This window comes from Aptenodytes patagonicus, chromosome 2 (assembly GCF_965638725.1).
Source record: "Aptenodytes patagonicus chromosome 2, bAptPat1.pri.cur, whole genome shotgun sequence".
NCBI classification, from domain to species: Eukaryota; Metazoa; Chordata; class Aves; order Sphenisciformes; family Spheniscidae; genus Aptenodytes; species Aptenodytes patagonicus.
The window spans coordinates 165,988,113-166,012,044 of record NC_134950.1 but is presented as its reverse complement, the minus strand read 5'-3'; the positions used below and the strand labels follow the sequence as shown (position 1 = coordinate 166,012,044).

Below are 23,932 nucleotides of genomic sequence, written 5' to 3'. Positions count from 1 at the left end.
TACACATGCTCGTATCTAACAGCACAAACAATTTGCAGCTTCCTTTGGCAGTTGTCTGTTCTTAGTAACATTAACCATCTGAGCTTAAGCACAGCGCTTTTGGATTGGAACCATTAAAAACCTTTCTTTGGGGGAAAAATTATGATGGTGTTACTGAAGTAAAGACAGCATGATAAATTCAGGGTCTGTTTTTTATGTGTGCTGTGCTATCTCTGCAGTGTTTGCCACTCACATTCTTCTCTTGTGTTTTACTTACAGCTCAGGATCTTCAAATTGGCAAAGTCCTGGCCAGCCTTAAATACTCTTATGAAAATAATTCTGAACTCAGTTGGTGCTCTGGGTAACCTCACTCTGGTTTTGATTATCACTGTATTTATTTTTGCTGTAGTAGGAAGGCAGGTTTTGGGCAATTATTATGAGAAAAATTACTCTAAAATAAACATCGATGAGAATTTGCGCTGGCATATGAAGGATTTTTGTCATTCATTCCTGATTATATTCCGAATATTATGTGGAGAATGGATTGAAACCATGTGGGAATGTATGGAAGTGGCTGGAAAAGGGCTATGTCTTCCCATTTTCTTGCTAGTCCTGGTGATAGGAAACCTGGTGGTGAGTTTCAAGCTATTTTTCAGTCCCTACTGAATGCATCCAGTTACACTGGCATTTTCTTTTCTGAGGCAAACTTTATAATTTAAAGAGTATTCACATTATTCTCTTTTCTGGATGTTACTTAATATATGTATTTTCTTCTGTCTTTTTTTCCTTTTCCCCTGTCTTTCTCTTTCTCACACAAGAGGTAGCTGCTAAGCAAAATACACAAAATTATTCCTTCTACCCAGAGTATAGAAGTGCAGTGCTTTTGATAATTTGGTGTCTAATTTCTTCATTTTTTGCGTTGCTAGGATCAAATAACTAAACTGTTTAGTGCTTTTAATGCTTACCAACTTATCCTTGTGTTATCAAAAGTTTACAGTGCCCAGATTTTTTTTGTTTGTGTGACTTATACTAGATCTAATATATATATACTGGAAGACAAAATCTTTTTCATCTGCTTAGTTTATTGGTCTATACCAGATCCTTTTTGACGGCGGTGGTATTAAAATTTATCTTTGCCAGCTGTTTTTCAACATCTCTACCTCTTCATACATTATGAACATCAAAGCATGTGAAAATATATGATACACCCAAACTCTCACTTCCTTTCTTTTTCTCCTGCCTTTCTTTCCAGAAGGAGCCATATCATACTATATTAATATTCCAGTTTAATAGTAAATAATTTCATTGCAGTGGTTGATGAAAGCGAGATTGAGATTTTTTTTATCTAAGGAGGGTTTTCTGAAATGTCTTTTCTGTTAGCAGTAGTGTCTCCAACTTACTTTAACTATTTTAAGGTGCTCAACCTATTCATTGCCTTGCTGCTGAGTTCATTCAATACTGACTCCTCAATGGGACAAGAGGAAACTGGACAAATTACTAAATGTCAGATTGCCATTGCACGGATTCACAAGGGCCTGCAGTCTGTGAAAAAACGAATTTTGGATCATTGTGGCAAAATAATGAAACGAAGCCTCAAAACAACAGCCAAAAAGAAGACGTTGTTGACAATTTCTGCCAAAGACATAGAGGAAAATAACTATGCCATGACAGATGTCAGAAAGGATATACACAACAGTTGCTTTGACATTGGGTATTACAATACTGAAGAGAGTTCCTCAATAACAAGGAAATACGAAGAATTTTTAACCAGTCATAGTACCTGTGTTCCCATTGCAGTAGCAGAGACTTACAGCGATGAAGGTGATGATGACCACAGTGTATGCACAGGAATAGAATACAGAAAACAGGTAAGGAATATGAATATTGGAAAAATTATTGTAACTCACATCTGTAAATATAATCTCGAAGACTCAACAGTAAGTGTTATCGCTTCTGTCATTTCTGCCATTTTACTTTCTTTGTTCTTCTAGTAGCTTCAAAATGCAAGAGCTGCCAAATAGTCTTAGATATTCAGTAAGACATTGAATATCCACTTTTTCATCATTCTCCTCATTGATAGCCGTAACTCTGCTTCTGTCTGTTTTGTTTCCATTTATTGCTGTCAGTTACTTAAATGAAGTTTGATCAAGACAGGCATTCTTTCTTTTTGTATCCTTTGCCTTACAGATGGCACCTGGAATTTTTGGAAGGCAGGCCTCTTGTGTTGCTTATATGTTGCTTCTCAGTGCATGGAATCCAAAGGGAATGCAAATAAAAGCTTCACCTAAAAAAAATAATTTCTTAATGTTTTTTTAATCCCCTATTCACCTCTGTGATACTTTGGACTCCCCTTTATATCTCCTGATTTTGTTGTGTTGGGCAGGATTAAGCTCAAGTCTTAGGCACTTAAATACAGATACCTAAATACAGATTTCTGCATGTGAGTGAGGCATTTATGCTGCCATGATAGTCAATAACGGTGCAATTCATTTGCCTGTACATAGGTATTTAGGGATATTTGAGATACTTCAGGTGTCTGTCACGTCCACATGGGACTGACAAATAAGATGGAGGAGCTATAGGAACTCTTTTTGGCACCTGGAAGCCAGGGGTATGTAGAAACACCTCAGATGACATTAGGTATCAGCCACAATTAGATTACTCCATTTAGATATCTGAGTCTCAAGATTCCACATACTACTTACCTCATAGATGTCAAGTGCCATTTGAGGTGCTGGATTATCTCATACGGCTTCTAAATGCACCTCCAAAAAGGCGTCTGTCAGTTCCTGTGGATCCTGTGCTGTATTTAACTATGCCATGTGTATGTCTTAGGTACCCCTGGGTATCTTAAAAGACACTAACCAGTTTAGGGCAAGCAATGGAATTAAACCCTTTGTGTCCTCACTGCATTACGTAGTGTCCCTTGCTGCATGTCTGTATCGCTTGTATGTTGCCCACTTTTGCACTTCATGTTTTCTCCCATTTTGCTTTCTTGATTTTTTTTTTCCTTTTTTTGCTTTCTTTTCTTCTCTCAAATGATGTGTTTATACTTTTAATAAAATGGAATTTTACCCGATTACTTTCCTTTGAGGAGGGTGATGTGTCTTAACGAAATTCTGTTTGTGACAGCATCGTTACTTTTATTATACGTGATGTGATTGCTTAGAAGGATATGAATGCTGGGTTTGAGTATGATGATCTATCTGCATGAATGCATTTTAGTTCAGAATCATTGGGTCATCCTCTGAAATTCTTATTCCTGTATAATTATTTTTGCCTATAGAAGGTAAGGGTGATACCTTTTAGCCCATTGACAGTACCGCAGCTGTGTACGAAACATCCAGTAGTAGTTTCAGCTCAGCTCAGCACACAAGGCCCTCAAGTGAATTTCTTTTAGAAACCTGCCCTATTCACAGGCAGTAGTAATAAGAAGCAGCAGACTCCGATATACCTTCCCTGCAATCTTTTGTCAGAAGGTGAACAAAAAAAATATTAACCCTTCTCAGACCCATAGTAAAGGAAGTACCAATAGAAGCTGGCTCATACAACAGCAGAATGAGCTGTTTTTCAGGTTCTTCGCATAAAGCAAGATAGAAAGCCTCTTACAGAAAGTAGCTTAGGATTTTCATTTAAGTCTTTTTATTAATTTCTGCTTATTTCTCCAGCTACCACATTCAAGTAGGAATGAGCTTTTCTAAGATGTTGCAACTGTGCTTTTTTCTTCATAGGTAAAAGTGATGGTGTAAACGTGTGGTAATATGGGGTTTAGCTCATCTGAAAAACACATCTAAATGTGTGAACAGCAAGCTCAGGTGGAACACCAGGTTTTGCTGACTATACTGTACCTAGATTAGCTTGGTAAAGATTGTATTTTATGAGTGTCAGTTGTGTTGTTATTGTGATATCACCATATTTGAAATCAATCAGAACAGGTATTTGGGCTCAAAGTGCAGTTACTTAGTATTATGCCACAGCAGAAATGTCAAAAGCAGGTGCTATTTTTGGATGGATTATCACATGGTCAGTGTCTAGGTGGACTGGTAGGATCCATTTTCTATGTTTTTGGTCATAAGAGGAGGCATCGTCAGTGGAATATCTTTGGACAAGTTCTCAAAGAAGCAGAAATTGCTGATCACTTTAGAATCATCTGTGGCTATTTGAAATACGTTGTCCATAAGCATTTGATGGCAGAAATTCTTTTCCCTCTGCAGTGGAATCTGGTATTGCTTGGAATTTGTAGTGGCAAAAGGACCGAGAGCTGGTTGGGATCACTTAGCTCTTCTGCCTGGAACTAGAAACATGAGACTGTTGGGGTCCAGCTGCAAAGGTTGCTGCTGAGCCAGTTCATTAGAACTTAGTGAATTGGATGCAGGAATCCATCAGTGGGCTAAATGTAGATCTTGAGGAATGATACATTTCCACAGTATAGCCACTGGACCACAGTATTTGAAATTGAAGAAGAAACCATTCTTTTACATGCCTTTTAGGGATATCATTTAATTATCTGTAAAAAGACAAACATGCTAAATTTTGTGGATGCTTTAGATTCTGTTAAAGAATTTTTACTTTTAAGAATGACTGTCAGGAAGAAACATGTGGAAAATCAACTGTTTTGCATTATTTCATGCAGGGAGACAGATTAAGACATAGAGAGCGGCGCCAGAGTTCAAGCAGCTTCAGTCAGATTTCTGGGACTTCTGAAACTATAAGTGGTTTTTCAGAAACACACCAAAAAAAAGAGCAAAAAGAGGTAATTATAACTTCTGTCATCTTGTGGAATATGCTAGACATAAAAATTTTCACAGCGGTTCTCTCATTCAGCAATGACAGGACAAGCTGCAGTTTTCCAAAGAGTAGCAAGTATAATCCCTGTGAAGATGGTATATCTCTCTAGAGGTAATAATAGTTTAAAGCATGGAGGTTTGTCTCTCATAAACAGCCATGGCTAACAGTGTAACAATATATTATTTTGTACAAAATAAGTAAACAGAAATTAATCAAGAAACACACTTACTTTAAACATATCTGATACATACTATTCATTTTTACAGATAATTCTGTTTGCTGTCATCCTTGGATGCAAAAATGTATTCTCTAGAAACGGTTCCCAAAACAACTGTACTTTTTCTGGTCTAGAAACTTAGCTTATTCTAATACAGTACAGTTCCACATCAAAAAAGGTAAAGAATCATGGCTTGCCTCCAATGACCCAGAAAATTAAATGGAAGTTCAGCAACTTTCTGGATTACTCCCTCCAAAAGTCAAACCACTTTAGCATTTTCTGGTTTTAGATAAAGTTGCCAGAAGTTTTGTCTGTTATACATTATTTAATTATATTTATATAAAAAAATAATATTAAAACTATTACATTTCCCATGAATTTAAATAATTGCATTTTTGTCTATGTTGAAGATTCCCTAGGACCTTCAGTTGGTGTAGAGCAGCATGGCTGTCAACGGACACAGTTTTCCCTTCTGGCTTCTCATTCTTATCCCTATCCTCGTGTCTTCCCTTTCCATGTCATACAGGGCACTTACACTTTATGGCTGATAGATTGCTTTATGCCTTTTTCTTTATACTTGTTTTCCTTATTGTCTTTAGTTTTGTAGGTGTGTAGGTTACCTACCAGTAACTACAATTCTTTGAGATGCGTAGACCATATGTACATTTCTTTCCTGCTAGGCCTTCCTGTTTTCAAGCCTTTTGAGACATGGTTTGTATCTCTGAAAATGAGAAAAGAATTGGATAGGCACGAAGAAATCAGAGTTTTCTCTAAAGTAAAGTTGTAGCATAATTTAATCTCTTCTAAACATTTTCCTTCCTGCAAGTCCAATGTAGATGACTAGAAGAAACCAAGAAACTTATTAAATTAAAGCCATGGAAGCAAAGAGTAGGGATTAGTCTTTTCTGTCCTATTATTTGTAATTTTATTTTGGTAGCTCAGCAACATTAAGATAATTTATACGCTGCAGATTTTTTTTTGGGGGGGGGGGGGGGTTGATAAGTTTAATTTATTTTAAATCTGGTAACCTTATTAATGAAAAGCAAATAAATTCTCTTTCCCCTTCTCCCGTGCAGAAATGTGATGCTGGTAGCTATTCTGAAGCCAGCACTGTGGACCCAGTTATTCTTCTGGAGATGTTTTCCCAGCCTAAAACGTCGCACCTACCTAAGGACTGTTTTGCAGAAAGTAAGAATCTTTTATGTATTGCGGTGATACCAAATGAACTGGTATTCAAAGATATCAGTTTGGAACATTTCCAAATTGGCAGAAACTGTTTGCCCGAGACACTTGTTTATAAACATAAAAACTCAAATAAATACACCTGAAGGCAGCACAGAACTGGAGTAGGGTTGGGATGCCTGAACACAGGCATTTAGTACCGTATGAGATGCCTGAGAGTGTGCAAGACAACTGCATGAAGCTGACAGAACTGTCACAGAAGCTGTAGAATATCCAGAGAGGCCTGAAATGGTTCTAAACACCTGTGTTTAGGTAGCAAAATGCCATCTTTGGGGTGTGATTCATTCTTATATTGAGGCACCAGACTGTAGGTATCTGTATATAAGCAAAGGCACTCAAAGCACTTCTGAAGGGACAGCTGGAGGTCAGTTAGGATAGGTATGTTGGTACCTGGTATCTTAAATGGCACTTCAGCTGAATTTGTCTGAGCTCCCAATACAGTGAATGAATATCCGGTCAATACAGCTAATGGAATTCAGAGGACTGTACAGCTCATCCCAATGTGGACACCTATGTGATTGCCTGAACGGCTCCTTGACTCTCATGGTTCAGTCCTACTGCCTTTACAGATTAATGACAAAGTGTGTTTCTGGTGCAAAACAGTGAACAGAGAATCTAGTTGTAATGTCTCTGCAGTGCAATCAAGTGAAAAAATCAGTAGAAATAATAATTTACTAAACCACTGGTAAGGTAATATCTCTGTTCAAAACAAAAAGAATAAATGCAGAAAATAAAATAAGCAAGTTTTTTAGATGGAAGTAATGGCTTTTTTTCTGCAGAAGGGCTTGTGGGCACAAAAGCTTCTTTGCTTTTTCCATGTATGCGTTGCTCTATTAAAAGAGATTATTTTGTCTTTTCTTTAGCTTTAGATCATTTCAGCCACAGCATCACCCCATAGGTAAAACAGCACATTCTTTGTATAGTCTGTAGAAGCTCATTTTAAGATGTCTTACACTTTTTAGATTCCATGTCTCCACATTTTCCATGGAACCAATATGCTGTTCTTTCTCTTTTCAGGTTGTGTTGAATGTTTCCCGTGTTGTGTAGTGGATATCACTAAGTTTCCAGGCAGAACTTGGTGGAAATTTAGAAAAACCTGCTACAGAATAGTTAAACATAGCTGGTTTGAAAATTTTATAATTTTTATGATAATATTGAGCAGCGCAGCACTGGTAAATTTAATTTAATTTCTCAAATTTTGAATTGATGGTTGTCAGTAAAGGAAAAGAATTATATTATTATATTTAATTTATTTCTTCGACTCTCACATTCCTTCCCCCAGGGAGAGACAGGAATATAATAAATGTATCCCTTAGAAGTTATAAGGCCCTCCCCAGCTTGGATAAGATATTTAAATATATGGAATCGTAGTCTTCTTCATAGTTCTTCATGGAACATAATTCTTCACACACTTGTGTGCTTAATTAGGGGGCTAAACCAGGGTCTGAAATGACTTAGGAAAACTGAAAAAAATAAAAGTACTTCTAAATTTGCAAAGCAGACTAATTGCTCAGTAAAAACTTAGATTTAAAATCATCCAAACGTTAAGATGATCAGAATCTAAAAGTGGCTGTAAACTGGTAGGTGACTTAATGTTTCATTGCTACTCTGATTATATCCATTTCTACTGAAAAATAAGGGAAGTTTTATTTGATTTGAAAACATATTCACTAAGTCTACTGAAAGTAATTTGTTAAATAAAACATTACATAGTGCAGAAGGAACATAACCAACTAGTGTGAAAGTGATCTATATTGTACATGTCAGAATTTTCCAAATAAAATCTGTTCCGTGTGCATTAAGTTTAGGTTGTCCACTGAACCATAGATTTGAACTGTCTGCTTTAAAATTTCCGTGGCAAAATCTCCAAGGAATTCCCTGGGATTCCCATGAGGGCTCCTCTGTACTCATGGGGAACCAAACTGAAGTAAGGAAGGAAACTGAGTTATTATTTAATGTACTGTAGGATCTGGCTAAGTTGAACACAAAACTAGTTGGTATCCAGATGCAAAATAACAAAACAATAACGATTTCTTTTCATCAAAGATGTATTGTGGTGTTGAGAACTTTCACATTTCTAAGATACTGTTGTCCTCTTGCAAAAAGGGACTTGTCTGTTTTCTGTTTGTTTATAAAGATGTTTGCTGATATGGAATTTCCTGAACCAGCTAGAATGAAGGGATACCATACCGTCAGGCATGTTCATGGCTTTGAAAGTAAATTAAATGAGATGGTGATCATAGAAAGAATGCATAGAAAAGCACGTGGTGAGTGCTCAGAGCAAAGGAAGAGTTAGTAGTTAGAAGTTTGAATGGTAGAGAACAGGTGATTTGACTAGTAGATGGAAATCAAGGTAGCCAAGGTTAAACAGTGAAAAAGACGATGCTAATTATCAAACTTGCTCAGAAAAAAGGTAGGAAATGGTAAATAGATTTATGTACATGAATGCCGGGAGTTCTCAATTACCCACAGTCAAATTGCTAGTCCTGTGGACACAGGGACAGCTCTGCTCTGTAGACATTTCTCCTACTTGTAGCACAACTGAATGACCATTGCTTCAAAGACCACTTAGCTCCAGAAGCAGTGTTACTGTTTTCTTACACTGCAGAGCAGGAGTGCATAAGTTTTACCAGATTGTTGGTAACTATACATAGGAGCATCTCTGCCCCATGTTTTTTTCAGTGGGAATATAAAACGGAAACACAGCAATGATTTTACATGAGTTTCAGGTCTCACTTGATCTAAACACCTGGTTATGCTCCTGCTCCCTCTTATCAGTGGCCTTTTAGAGCGGGTTTAGCATGTCATAAATAGAGGGGAGCAAATCAGGTCTGCTATAATACCTAAATAATCATCATCTCCCAGAGTACTGGAGACACATAGCAGAGGCACGCAGGTGTTTCTGCAAGAAACATTTAATGGTTTAATGTGACTGGTGATAACTTATAACTGTTAAGGCCCGCTGTAGCTGAGCTAATTCTTGCAAAACCCATTGAGGTGTCTTTGCTACCATGCTCCCCTGAACCAAAGGCCTGTGGACCATCTGGGTCAGTCTCCCATGGGACACAGCCTGCTATTTCCTTAGAGGGTGTTGACTGTTAATGAACTTATTAAAAAATAATAACAGAATAAGAGATTTCACAGTCAGGTAAGGAGCTGTTAAGTGAAGAGCTGATGTAGATTGACACTGGATATGGATTAAAGTTTTGACACCCTCTGTTTGGTTCCTGACCTTTGTCACAGACTATAGCCATGTGACTTTGGGCAAATGAATTGATCTCTCTATGCTTCATTTGCTCTTTCATAGAGTAAAGATACTGTGTGCCGACATCCCAAGGATGTGAGATGGTGTATTCCTCTTGAGAGGAGAGACTCTCAAACTTCTCATTTCAACTTTTTTACTCATGTCATGGCAAGAAAGAAAACAGAAAGTCAGCAACTGCAGAGGCAATGTCAGAGAAGGGGACACAGATTTGAATGAGGATAAGAGAAAGGGAAGTTGTTAAATGCCTGATGTGCTCTAGAGACATGTTGAGTTCTTAAGACAGAGTGTGAAAGAGAAAGAGACAAGAAAAGATTGAGTAATTTATATCTAGGAATCGTAGGGTGTGGGAAAGCGTATGCCACAAGGGTGGCTTGTGATATATCTACATAAGTAAGAAAAATTTTAAGTAAAAGTAATGACAGACATGGATTTGTAAGGGGAAAATAGTGGTGGTGAAAATGGATGGATAGATCATTAGAAATGTTGGCAGCAAGAGAGAAATGAAGTGGAGATGGAGCTATAAGGTCAGGGAGAAATGGATGAAAGGAAGAATAAAGACATTGCCAGAGGCTTGGTGAGGAAATAATGCAAGGTGTTAAAAGGAATTGGGAATAGATTGGCAATATCAAAAACTTAAATTAGCAAGGCAGCAAATATATTAAACACGAGCGAACAATGACATAAACTACAGCAATCAAGAAAACATTTTCCTAAACCCTTACTGACATCAACATAATGTCAAGGTTTAGGTGAAAAAATGTGAATCTCCAGGAATGAACAGTTCCAGATAAGGCGTTTGTCATATTTTTTCATATCTGTATTACAACTCTGCAGGCTGACTAAAGATGACTCCTTTGGAAGGTCTACGTCTGAAAGACAGTGGTTAATGTGTTTAATTCAAGCTTTATTATGAAGAATTTTAGACCAACAGCTTCAAAATTATCCACTAACTTGGGAAGCCAAGATTTTTGTAGCCACAATTGACCCTCATCAGATATTTTTTGAAGAAGTGTTGAGTGTAAACAACTGAAAGTATGTGGGTTTTCAACCAACCTGAAAATGAGATTATGCTTATTTTACAATTTAGGCTTTTACTTCTAAGTATAAAACTAAGTGGTCATTGCCCATAATTTAATATGAAAAGGTTATAATAAGCCAAACTGTGTATTATTGTGCAGTTTTAAAATAATTTTCCATAAAACTACTGAACTGTTTTAAAACTGAATTCTGAAATTCCAGGCATTTGAAGATATTCACCTGCAGGAGAGAAAAACAGTGAAAATCCTCCTAGAGTATGCTGATAAAATATTTACCTACATCTTTTTTATGGAGATGCTTCTGAAATGGGTAGCTTATGGTTTGCACAGTTATTTCACAAATGCCTGGTGTTGGCTTGACTTCATTATTGTATGTGTAAGTATTATATTTAGCTTGTCTTACATTTTGAATTTTGATATTTTCTATATAGAGAACTACATGTAAAATGTGGTTATGAATAAACAGAAGCGTAAAAGACAGTTTCCAAAGGTGAAAAAAATTACAATCAAAAGAGACTTGAGGACAAATTTAAATGGAAATTGTAAGTAATAATCAGAAGTTGCTTAAGAACATTTTATTAGGCATCACTGTCATTGAGGACCATGTTGGTTATAAAAACCATTTCGAGCGTAGAGGCAGAGTGCAATTAGCAAACAGAAATAAAACTAAAGTAAATTAATTAAGATGATAGAAAAATGTGAAGCTGCTGGCAGCTCCGGCATTTAGAAACAGAAAAAAGTAGAGTTGCTTCCTTAAAGGAGAAGAAATTTAGATGGTAAAGGGAGTTGAAAAGTATTGTTGGAAAAATCATTTACCAGAGAGTTAAAGATGTAGGAAAGTATGTTTTGCTTTGCAACCAAAGAAATCCTAGCAATCCTTTATAGAGCTATAAAGAGAAATGCTGAAGTCATCAATAGTGAGATGGAGGAAGTGCAGTGTTCAATGTATAAATATTTATTCTGAATGCAGACAAAGTTAAATAATACAATCTTGCCATATAAAAATGAAATATTTTTGCTTGTCAACAATACACTGGGAAGATACTGAAGTTAAATATTTTAAAATAAGAACATCTAAACAGCTGACTTCCAGTAACATCAAAGTAGTTGTTTGGTAGCCTCTGAATAGTTAGCATTGAAAGTTATGAAGTACTAGAAAATTTCAACAGAAAAATCTAATATTATGACTATTTACAAGGAATATATAGTATGACTTTAGCGATTACAGTTCTGTAAAATTAGTAGCAGTGCTACCCAAAACAGAGGAAAAGCCTGAAAATATCCAAAAGCTAGACAATGAGACAACAAATTCAAATAAGAAGGAAGAGGCAAATCATGAACAGTGGGAAAAAAACCCTAATTATTGAAACAATTTTCTAATGTTTTCTGTTCATTTTCTCTCTTACAAAAAATTAAAATTAAGGCTGGAAATCTTTTTAAAAATAATTTTTGTTTCCACATCACCACCTTAAGTTATGGTAAGGAATTACTGTATACAGTTCTGAGAATAACTGTGCAGAAAATGGGAATATTTTATTTGAATTATCCTTTCTGGTCTTGTAGTGTATGAAACTACCATAGTTACCAATTCCGTTGTTATACTAGTATTTAAAAAAAATTATATGAACTGTTTTGGGGGAAAAAAAAAAAGGGAAAAAAATGTGTTTCAAATTAGAATGAAAGAATTGCATTATTTTAAAAATATTAGGAAAGAATGAAGTAAAATTATATTACGATAACTTTGAATGTGTATTTTCTTCATTTGACTTACTGGTCAAAGATACTGTAACATTCAGCCTATGATTGTCTACTGACACAAATAAAATAAATGTTTGTATACCATTTAATAACCTCAGCTTCAATTCAATGAACACAGCTGTCGTTTGTTTCCTGGGGACTAAATGCTGTTTCCAAAGACACATCACCTTGTTCCTCTGGGAGTGCCCTGAAATCTCTCAGGACTCTTAGAGCATTGAGGCCTCTACGAGCTTTGTCAAGATTTGAAGGGATAAAGGTAAGGATACTGGGGTGCGTGTGCATATTTCATAATAGCTGCATTTGAAGTTTTTGTGAAAATTACAGCTTGAATCTCTATTTTGGGACTTGATGGCATTAAGATGGTTCAGATTGCCTACTTACATCTTATGGTTGTTATTTTGAAACAATACCCAACACTTTCACAAAAATGTATAAATACAAATTAAATAAGGAGATTAAATTATAATGTGCTACCACAAGGAATTATTACGTATAGTAATTTAAACACTGGACTATTTTTCCATGTTTCCAGTTTCAGCGCAATTTGCAGAACAAACTAAACAGGAATTTTTAGACTTGCACTTTTCTGAAACTCATTCTTTGGTTTATCTTAGACATGGAAAAATTTCATCCAGTGTATTTGGCAAATTCTTCTGAAAAAAATGAATATGCTTGAAAAAATAGGAACCATTTTTAATTACTTGTTAATAGAAAAGAAGCTCTATATATAGTTATTACAGAAAACACACTGTAATGTGAGGAAGAAAGCTGTACTGTGAAAATTGTAGTTTATCAATCTTCATAGCATAAGAAATGTAGAGACCACAGTCCTTTCTTAATTGCCTGAGGCAAGAAATTTGGACCTGAAAAAATGGATTCATTAATTCATTGCTTCACTGGAAACTATCCACTTTTTATAACTCCTTTTCATAATTCCCCTTCTTTAGACTGCTGTGTTTATATCAGCTCATCTTGACAGTTATCTAGACAGGCTCACATGCCACATTTCAGATTCTCCAGGGTGGATCTGAAAGATAACAATCCTTTCAAACTTAAATAGGGTGGGATTTTCTTAATAGGAGAGGGGATTCTTCTAACTCAATTTTAAAAGCTGCGCTGAGTGAACTATCTGGAATCTTTAAAGCCAATGGGGAGAAGTAAAAACTTGTATAATGCAAATCGTCTGACCTGTGTTAGATCACGGAATGTGATGAGACACTAACTTCAGGGCCTGGGATGGATGTGGAGCAAATCCTCCTGGAAGCTGTGGAGGACAAGAAGTTAGAAACAGCCAGCGTGAATTTAGGAAGGGCAATTTTTGCCTCTTAAACCTGATTGTCTTCTATGATGAGATGGCTGAGGGAGGGAAGAACCATCCGTGGTCTCAGATATTGGTCATATCTGGTCTGGATAGGTGATCTGTAAGCTAGGCAGAAAATTGGTTGAACTGCCAGGTTCAATGTGCAGAGATCATCAGGATGAAGTTCAACTGGCAGCTGGTACTAGTGGCTCAGAGGTCAGTCCTGGGACCAATACTGCTTAATGACTTAATTAACAACCTGAAGAATGTGGTAGAAATTGTCCTCAGCAAGTTCACAGGTGATACCAAATTGGGGGTGAGCAGTTAATACACTGGGGGCAAGGCTGCTCTGCAATGAGAGCTTGACAGACTGGAGATAAGGGCTGCAGAAACCTCAGGAAGTTCAGCAAAAGCAAATGCAAAGTCTTGCACCTGAGCCAGAATAACCACACGTAACTGTGGCATGCTGAGAAATGAGCAGCTTTGCAGAAAAGGACCTGGGGTGGGCATCATGTTAAACATGAGTCAGCAGAGCACAAAGATGATCTGCCACATATTGGGCTGTTTTAGCACGAGTCTGGCCAGCACATTGAGGCAATTCACTCTTCTGTTTTTGGTACCTGTGAGACTGAATCAGGAGTATTGTGTCTAGTTTGGGGCTTCCCAGTATCAGAAAGATATTAACATACTGGAGAGTGTCCAGCAAAGTGCCACCAAGATGGTCAGGGGACTGGAGAGGAGAGGCTGAGAGAATAGAGCTTGTTCTGACTGGAGAAGAGAAGGTTAAAGGGAGGGTCTGATTAGGATCTAATTAGATAAGAGATCTAATTGTTGTCTTTAACTACTTAATGGGAGGTTATGTGAGAAATGGAACTAATGTTTTCTGGTAGGCCCACGGTGAGAAAATGAGAGAGAACGAGTTGGCTGTGAGGGATATTCCAATTAGCTACCTTGGAAAAAAGATGACAGTGTGGGTGTATAGCATTGCAATAGATTGTCTAGAAAGGTTGTTGAATTGCCACCCTTGGAAAAATTCAGTACTTGACTGGACAAGACGCCAAGCAACTTGGTCTGTGTTGGAACAGCTGATCTTCAAGAGGTCCCTTCCAACGTGCTTCATTCTGTGTGTTTCTAGTATACGGATGTTATCCAAGGCCAGGATAAAAGGCTCAGAATTTTCTCATAATGATAGCAATGAAACATTTCCAGAAAGATTTTCACTATGCCCCACGACAGAGTGGTGAAAAATGGTGAAAAGAAATAGATAATAGTCCTCAAATTCCCACTGGCAACAAGCGTGGTCCTGCCTGTCAGCATCAATGTGCTGGATTCGCAAATACAAGTTCTTACCACTGCTTGTGTCAGGTCCCTTGACGTCACCAGCACAGACACCAAAAGCTGGAATCCCATTTTCGCTAGTACCATATCTGGAAGAGGCTTACTGCTCATCATGGGTTTGCATTCACCTTGTCCTCAAGCAAGCCTAAATGAAGGAAGAGTGCTGACCAAAACAACCCAGTCTTCTGGAGGCCAAACTTCTCTACTTTACGTACTGTGTGCAGTCAGTTGCCAGTGGTAATTAGGTGAGGTTCATTTTGTTATGGAGAGCAAGCTGTTGTTCTTACAAAACCCCTCCAAGATAAAAGAGAGGGTTATTTATGATATTGTAGTAAATGCAGATCATACAACCCATTCCCCTATACCTGATTTTTCGATCCCATAGCTACTACAGACTCATAATCTTATTTTATGTATTTCTTTTACCCAAGGATAATTCTGGTTGCCATCTGTTTTACTTCCTTCCTCAAAAAGGCAAGATAGATACCACAGAATTACATGTTAAGACAAGCTTGAAGTTGGGCTGAAGGCCTGCTTTAAATTTGTCACCTACGAGTTTTTTGTATGGGTGACAATCTGCAATAGATACAGAAGAATAAAAAATAAGTGGTTTTCTGGGAAGGTGTTCTATTGAATGTGAATAATGCGTTCTTTTCATTCATTTTATTTATTCAAGGTTGTTGTGAATGCACTCTTGGGAGCTATCCCCTCAATCCTGAACGTTTTGCTCGTCTGTATTGTCTTCTGGCTCCTATTTGACTTTGTAGGAGTAAAATTCCTTGGAAAAAAATTTTGGAAATGCACACTCAAGAAAGGAAATATCAGTCTAATTGATAACAAATATAATTGTACTTTCTATAACGGAACATGGACAAATAATGATGTAAACTTTGATAATGTTGGGATGGGATACTTGGCTCTTCTCCAAGTGGTAAGTTCTATGAAAACATGCTCAGTTTTGTTTTCTTCACGGAAATGCGTTGAGCAGCCCAACCATGGGACACCACTACGCTTCTGTTTATCTCACTGAAATGGGGGATTTTTTTAGCTTCCATAAATATTTTTCTTATCTCTAAGATGCTCAGTTCCTACTAAAGAATACTTTAGCATATGCAACCTTGTGTTAAAATCAAGCACTGTGCTTCATGGCTTTTCAACATACTAAGCCTGAAATAGTCTGCATGTTACCGGATTTAAAGTTATTCTCATTTTCTTTAGTAAAAGTTAGTTCAGAATGGATGAGAAAGAAAAAGTGCGATGCAGTTTATTTATATTTCTATATTTTTTTAAAATTATATAAGTCATAAAGTATTGGGATGCTAATTTATTGATCTCCCTAATACCAGAACAAAGGAGAGAAAGGCATTTTTAGAAGTGGCTGTTATCCCTGTATCTTTTATAGATGAAGTTCTTTGCCCTGTATCCTCCAAAGTGTTCTATGATTCAGCAGAGTTGCTAAAAATTGCAGGAAGGAATCATCTGCTGTTTTCTTAGGAATTGTTTTTATCCTTTTAGGATATATTTGCTAGTTAAGCTGAAACTTTTACTGCTTTTTCAAAAAGAAGAAAATTTACAAAAAATTTAATTTAACAAGAGTTAACATTAAAACACATTTCACAGGATTCATGGCAATTTTTTTTCTTTTCAGGAAATAATATTTCTTTCTCTCTTTACTGAACTCCAGTGAATCATACTTCCAAGCAGTTCTTTGGAAGTGATGCACCTTTTTTATAGCACACTGCTCACTTTTCCACAACTCTTAACACATTAGGTAGAGCTAATATAAATTTTAATTTATTTTTACTTTAGTGATAATAACCTTAATATTGTGGTTTTTTCAGGCAACTTTTAAAGGTTGGATGGATATTATGTATGCAGCAGTGGATTCACGTGAGGTACGTCACTAAAATGAAATATCAGTTCTTTTCCCTTTCCTTCTTTCCTTTTCTATCCATACAATTAATTTTTCAGCTTTGTTTGCAATATCAAGTCAGAAATATAAGCGGATGAATGCTTCAAACTACGCCGTGAAACAATAATCCTTGGAGTACCAAATATCTGGAACTTAGACAAAAGAAAACTGGTCAAAATAGAGTGACACCACACAAAAACCTACTGTATCGAGAATGCAGAGGGCAAAATGTTGCAAGTTTTGGACAAGTCTGTTTTGGGAACAGAGATCAGAAGGTCTTGGAGGGACTGTGCCTCTGAAGCAAATTTCCTTCTTTTTTAAATGTGTACAGTAGCATTTAAACGACATGCATGTTTAGCAGTTATTTCTGGAGGTTTTCTTCCCCATATTTGACATCCTTACTATTTCTTCCCCATTTCCATGTGTTGTTTTTCACTCTCTCACTAATACAATGTGTTTTAACTTTTCTATGTTTAATTTAATTTGCATTTTCCTTATTCATTCAAGCACTGTACTCTTGAATGTAGTGAAATAGCTGCTAATTAAAAAGATAATTCCTTGTAGGGCTGATCACAGTGAGCTGGCTTTTTAAAACTGCTTCTTGTCTGGGATAGCATTCAAGGGGATGGCGGTTCACCATTATGTTTAGTCTGAGCTGTTTTTCTAATCTAGGCATTCACAGTATCACTTCTGATTGGAACTGTTTATCTATTACTTAAGAATTTGCTAGAGCTGGATTTGGCTGTGTATCTTTGTTTGTAATTATCTTTACAAACAGTAACAAGACAGAACAAGACAGTTGTTCGACTTGTATATCATCTAAATAAAAGTTTAAATGTGTAGAAATAATTTATTCCTCATGACAATAAAAAGATTTTTTATTATAAATTGGAAACGATAAGGCTGTGATTATCTGGTTTTTACCAATATTATTTTTCTGGTTTGATTTTTTTTAACAGATAGATGAACAGCCAAAGTTTGAAGCATTCTTAGCTATGTATATGTATTTTGTGATTTTCATTATTTTTGGATCTTTCTTCATGCTGAACCTTTTCATTGGAGTGGTTATCAGCAATTTTAACCAACAAAGGAAAAAGATAAGTACTGCATGAGCTAATCCGGGGTCTCTTGTAATCCCAATTTGATTAAGTGAATGCTAGTTTGACATCTAGATGTCTGACATTTTCAGATAACTATTTGACTGGGGAAATTTAAAATCATGTTTAGATACCAAGTTTTGAAAATAGGAGTCCCCTTCTCCTCAGAGCTTTTAGAATCATAATTAGTAATTTACCTGTAATTAGTAATTTACCTGTAAATTCTATTTTCATGCCAAGTCCTTAATTTGTTCTAAGCAGGACGAGGAGGAAGGAGTGGGTAGTTCTAGAAAAGAGAAGCCAAAAATGTTATATAGACTTTGCTACAGGAGAGTGGAATTCATATCTTCTGCTTTGAAGATTTACTTTGGAGAGCAGAATAACCCTTTTTGCTGAGAGTAAGCACCTAACAAATGTGATAAGGATAATCAAGAAACACTACTGCTCATGGGAGAAGTAACCACTGCTTTCCTGGTAAAGAAACTTGAAAAGATCTTGTTAATCAGAACTTCTAAAACTAGCTACATTTACAAAATCCTGTCATCAATAAAGTAACCCTACAGATTAATTTACTGGGTTTTTAAAAAATTTCTGCATTGAGATCCAAGCCATGGCCCCAGGAGGAGGCCGTCTAGAAATTTAAAGGCTTCTTAAAGCCCACGAAGCACTGACTGCTTCCACTTTTCTCCTCATAGTTGTTAGATTCCCTGCTCTTTCTATTCATTAAGAAGTGGAAGGCAAAATCTTAGAATGGAAAACGCAACAACCAAAGAAAAGCAATAGTCAGCCTTTCCGGGTATACTTCAGCTTCTTTGTGCCAAGCTTATTTGTCAATTGAGTTCCCTCCCTGATTCATTTAGAGCCTTAAAGTATCCAGAATATCAAGGGAAATTGAGTCAATTAATCCACTTGGAAGTCTTAAAACAAATAAGCACCTTGTTCATTAGAAAAATACCACAAAAGCAGACCCCAACGGGAGGTTTACAATTTCAAGGTTCACATTTGGAAGACAGAATCTCTACAGGAGCCATTTATTATTTCCATAAGCTGACTTATACGCCAAGTGTCAAAGAATTACTGCCCTTGGTAAAGGTAGATAGCAATAAGGCCCACAAGAAATTCTGCTCTCTGCATTTGAACAGAGGAAGGATGTGTAGGGGTTGAGGAACAACAGTCCAACTTCACTATAATAATTTCCTTTTACTACAAAGTCCCAATTATAACAGTCCCCACAGACAGAAACAACACTGGTTAAGTAGCTTATGAGCCTGAACACTTACTAGAAGTTGATCTGGACGTAACACTTTTTTTCTTTTCTCAGTACATGCTGTAAGTGGGCATTTTTTTCACTTCTTTGCTGCTTCTTGGGGATTTTCATTGAGATTCCATATAATGAAGTTGAACTGAATTTTCAGAGGTCTTGCCAGAGTGATTCCAGGTGCAGATGCCCTACTGAACATTTGTTATGTTTGTTTTACAAAATGCTAATCATTCAATGCTTTTATGACAAGTGGCTTCTCCTGAATACTCAGTTCAAAGTGACTGCTAAGTAATACAAGGGGCGTAGATGGTAGTAAGATCAGCACCAGAAATTCGTTATCAGGAACCCCCCGTAGAACTTGGGCCCAAAGTGCTTATTCATAATCCTCCATTTACTTGGTAGCCCAGCAATATACTTCCGTTCCTACCTTTCCCAAAAATATAAGTGGAAAGTATTTTACTTGTTGATGAGACTTATGTCATTTTTAAAACGTGAAATAGATGTGTAAAAGTTCAGAAAGGCTCTCACAGTTGAGGAACCTGGCTCGGGAACACTGCCTAGACTAGACTTTCACGATCAAACCCTGATGAGCTTTTTGCAGTACATCTTTTCAAAGAACAAGGGGAAAAGAAGAAATGGTGAAGACACGTTTTGTCTCTGTGCTCTCTTAGATCCCACTCGCGACAGCTGTAACTTACTTTTTTTTACATAAACTTGCTGGTGTTTAGTTGACTGCTTAAACTTCAGCTGAACAACAGTATTCTTTCCCTTTACTTAGGTGAAAAAGATCTATTTTTGACTGAGGAACAGAAAAAGTACTATAATGCCCTAAAAAAACTTGGATCGAAGAAACCTCAAAAACCCATCCCAAGACCACTGGTGAGACCATCTTAAGTAGAATATGATAGAAGATATAAAGAGCGTGACCATATTTAAACTCAGTAGCCGGGCATCTGGAAATAAACTTCACGTTAGAGCCCATCATCTTCCTTATTCAATATAGTATTTACATTTTACTCTCTTTTTCTTAATTCCATCTAATGCAGTCTTTCTTTGTGGGTGTTAATTAAGGAAATTTACAGCCTATTTGTCACCTATTCAACTGCACAACCTATTTATAAAGGTTCATATTAAGTATTTGATACTCATAACATGATCTTGGTTACTTAAGTTGCATGATACTCCTTCTGCAACTAGATTGGATTATTGCAGGTGAGAATGAATAGTGAGTAGTACGTGCCCCATGGCTGTTATTTACTTTTAAATAATCTTATGCTTTATTTCTTATAGTTTCTTTAATTTAATTCAATGCCTGGCTTCACATAGTAACTATTCAGAGATTTTCTTGCTTATGACATTTTAATTAGAATTGCTTATCCTAAAATGTCTGCTTCAATAAATATTTCTACTAAAAGAGCAATCACAAGGTACTCTGAATATTTTCCTGCTGTATATTTTTTTTCTAAGGAAATGTGGTTGCATGACACCTGAAAATACTTAGCCAAGTACTGAGTGTTTTCTTTGAAGGTGTAAAGAAATCACCTAAAAATGCTTCTAGTAGCTTATTGTTAAATTTATATTCTCTTAAATTCTCTTTCTAAGCACAAATTACTGATTAATATTTGAATGTAACCTGGGTCTTAGAAGTAGCATTAAGCAGTTCTTCTTATTCTCTCCACAGAATGTGTTCCAAGGATTACTCTTTGATATAGTATCGCATAAAGCATTTGACATTACCGTTGTGACTTTCATCTGTCTAAATATGGTCATTATGATGGCAGAAAATAGCCAGAACGGCATCAAGGATGTTCTTAATAAAATCAACTACTTTTTTGTGGCTGTATTTACTGGGGAATGTGTCATAAAAATACTAGCCTTAAGACATTACTTCTTCACCAGTGGCTGGAACATATTTGATTTCGCTGTTGTGGTCCTTTCACTAGTTAGTAAGTATCAATTGTTATTAGATCAGGTAATGTGTCTTACCAATACTAAGCCAAATTTCAGTATGAAGTAACCACTTACACCTCTCTGATAAACAAATTCCAGATCCATTGTACTTTTTCAAACCATGTGCTAAGTGATGCCTTCTAAAAGGATATATTTTTGTTTTGCCTTATATTTTTACAGAGTACTAAAAGGTAAATGGATATTTTTCAAATTTTCAATTTTTTTTTAAAGTATGAGTTTCTTTGAGTAATTAACAGAATAGGAATTTAATGTAGTATCTTTTGGATATTAATGTAACATCTTTTCTAAGTTATTGTACTTAAACTGTTGCCTTAATGTTTTTATGCTTTCGATTTACATGTAAATCACATTAATTGTTGTTTTCACAGTAAAAGTAAATTCGGGTTAAAAATTCATTTGTATGAAAAATGGGAAAGATTTATTTGCCAGGACTTTCTTTTAAGAAGGCGGATCCTGAGGGCTGATTTAGAAAGCCCAGGAAAATTTAACTGCTCAGCACCATTCTAAACCTGGGCCACTATTTGTGACTGTGAAAAGTCTTATTAAAATTGGCTTCGGTTTGTTTTGCTTTTCAAAGAAGACTAGGTGCTTATCATTTTCTCTACAAAGGGTCATATATAGTTTTTGTTTCTTGTACAGTTTATTTGGTCTGTGCTTCCTACTCAGGCTCAGGTTATATCATAGAATAAAGGATGGGAAAGCAAAACTGATCTGAGTTCTCTGCTTCATCCCTAAGCACAGTTAGCCCTTTACTATCCCATGCAACCCAGAAAAATGCTAACTTCTTAAGTCTTCCGTTTGTAATCATTTACATTACTACTGTATTGCTGAAGGTACTCATTACTCTGGTAGTAGGATCATAGAATGAGGTGTGAGGGAGGACAAATACTGAAAGATGGTTTTCCTTTATTTTCTTCTTGCTCTTCTCTGATCTCATTCACGTACCAAGCATTAATGAAAGTCTCATGTTTAGCATGTGGCTTAGGCCTGGAGAAGAAGCAGCAATCAGACAGGAGCTAGGAGACAAGCCCCATAGCTTCCAGCACAGGAGCTGAATGGATTTAAAAGGATTTTTTAAGAACTGGAGCAATGCGTAATTTCATCCCCTGAATTAATTAGAGAAATCTGGGAGAATGCAGTTTCCAAACTATACATTATCTTGATAACTCTTTAATATTTAAAGGTATTACAATTTGTCTTTCTTTTCCTAAGCTCTTTTGTACGTAATTGTAGTATTGATGATAATGTGTTTGTGGAAAGTGATGTAATATGATCAATGTCACTTTCAACATCTGAAGCATAGAATATAACAAAATGGACATAAATAGGGAATTTGGCTTGACAACATTTTGTTTTCTTTTTCATTTCAAAGGTGTTGGACTTTCTGAAGGCTTTCAAACTTTGTTCTCTCCTGCACTTTTGAGAATTTTTCGTTTGGCACGAATTGGCCGGATCCTGAGGTTAATTCGAAAAGCTAGAGGAATTCGAACTCTTCTTTTTGCATTACTGATGTCTCTTCCTGCACTGTTCAACATTGGTCTTTTGCTTTTTCTGGTTATGTTCATTTATGCCATTGTGGGCATGACAAACTTTGCCTGTCTTGGTTGGGAAGGTGGGATTGATAACCTTTTCAACTTTCAAACCTTTGAGGGCAGCATTCTCTGTCTCTTCCAAATTACAACATCAGCTGGCTGGGATGGTCTTTTGGTCCCTCTGTTAAAAGGACCTGATTCATGTGCTCCTAACTTAAATTTAACAGATGAGCAGAAAAAAAATTGCGCAAATAAGGATGTTGGTATTTTATTTTTTGTAAGCTATATCATTATATCATTTCTCATTGTTGTAAATATGTACATAGCTGTCATTTTAGAGAACTTCAGTGTTGCCACTGAAGAGAGCACAGATCCTCTTTGTGACGATGACTTTGATATGTTTTATGAGACCTGGGGAAAGTTTGATCCTCAGGCAACACAGTTTATTAGCTCTTCTGCTCTTTCAGACTTTGCAGATGCTCTGGCAGAACCCTTACGCATTCCAAAGCCTAATAAAATTCAGCTCATATCCATGGACCTCCCTATAGTTAGCGGAGATAAGATCCACTGCTTGGATATCTTGCTTGCCCTCACTAAAAGGGTCTTGGGAGAATCTAGGGGTTTGGATGGTCTTGAATTACACATGGAAGAAAAATTTATGGCTGCCAATCCATCTAAAGTTTCTTACAAGCCAATTACGACTACCCTTAAAAGAAAACAAGAGGAGGTATCGGCTCTTATTATTCAAAGGGCCTTCAGGAGGTATTTGATGCAGCGTTCTTTTAAAAATAAATCTTTCTCATACCATCATAAACGTTATAACAGTGCTGTCTTTGAAGAAGAAACACATGAGAAGGAAAGACTTATTGCATCAATGCTTAATGAAGATAATGGTAGGAAGCTAGATAAATCACGGACTACATCTTCCATATCTCTCCCTTTATTTTATGATGGGATTGCTGAAACAGCTAGCGATAAAGTGGACACATAAAGTTGCCCCAGGCTGCAGCAGTTTTTGATTAAACTGATATCAGTTATTTTCAGATGGAGAAAATATTTTGATCCCAGAGCATAATACTCTAAATTTAGAATAATGATGGCAGCCTTTAAGTATTGTGATTGTTCAATTTTGCAAATGCTCCTTAAAACAATTAAGATTTGAACAACTATGTCACAAATATTAGAGGAAAATCAAACCATGGAATTTTTTTCCTCAGCTACTGGAGTAGGTGGGT

At 36.4% G+C, this 23,932-nt stretch overlaps 1 protein-coding gene across 1 annotated transcript in view; it reads left to right on the top strand.

Moving 5' to 3' along the window:
* Positions 1 to 23,688, top strand: part of LOC143157547 (sodium channel protein type 5 subunit alpha-like) — a 46,955-nt gene extending 23,267 nt beyond the window's left edge. Inside the window, exons 14-25 of the mRNA XM_076332373.1 lie at positions 259 to 612; positions 1,395 to 1,847; positions 6,061 to 6,172; positions 7,244 to 7,398; positions 10,731 to 10,938; positions 12,454 to 12,542; positions 15,601 to 15,855; positions 16,766 to 16,819; positions 17,796 to 17,937; positions 19,973 to 20,073; positions 20,876 to 21,140; positions 22,538 to 23,688. Of these exons, the coding sequence (XP_076188488.1) occupies positions 259 to 612; positions 1,395 to 1,847; positions 6,061 to 6,172; positions 7,244 to 7,398; positions 10,731 to 10,938; positions 12,454 to 12,542; positions 15,601 to 15,855; positions 16,766 to 16,819; positions 17,796 to 17,937; positions 19,973 to 20,073; positions 20,876 to 21,140; positions 22,538 to 23,688 (3,339 nt within the window). The remainder of the gene's footprint in view (positions 1 to 258; positions 613 to 1,394; positions 1,848 to 6,060; positions 6,173 to 7,243; positions 7,399 to 10,730; positions 10,939 to 12,453; positions 12,543 to 15,600; positions 15,856 to 16,765; positions 16,820 to 17,795; positions 17,938 to 19,972; positions 20,074 to 20,875; positions 21,141 to 22,537) is intronic.
* The last annotated feature ends 244 nt before the right edge of the window (positions 23,689 to 23,932 follow it).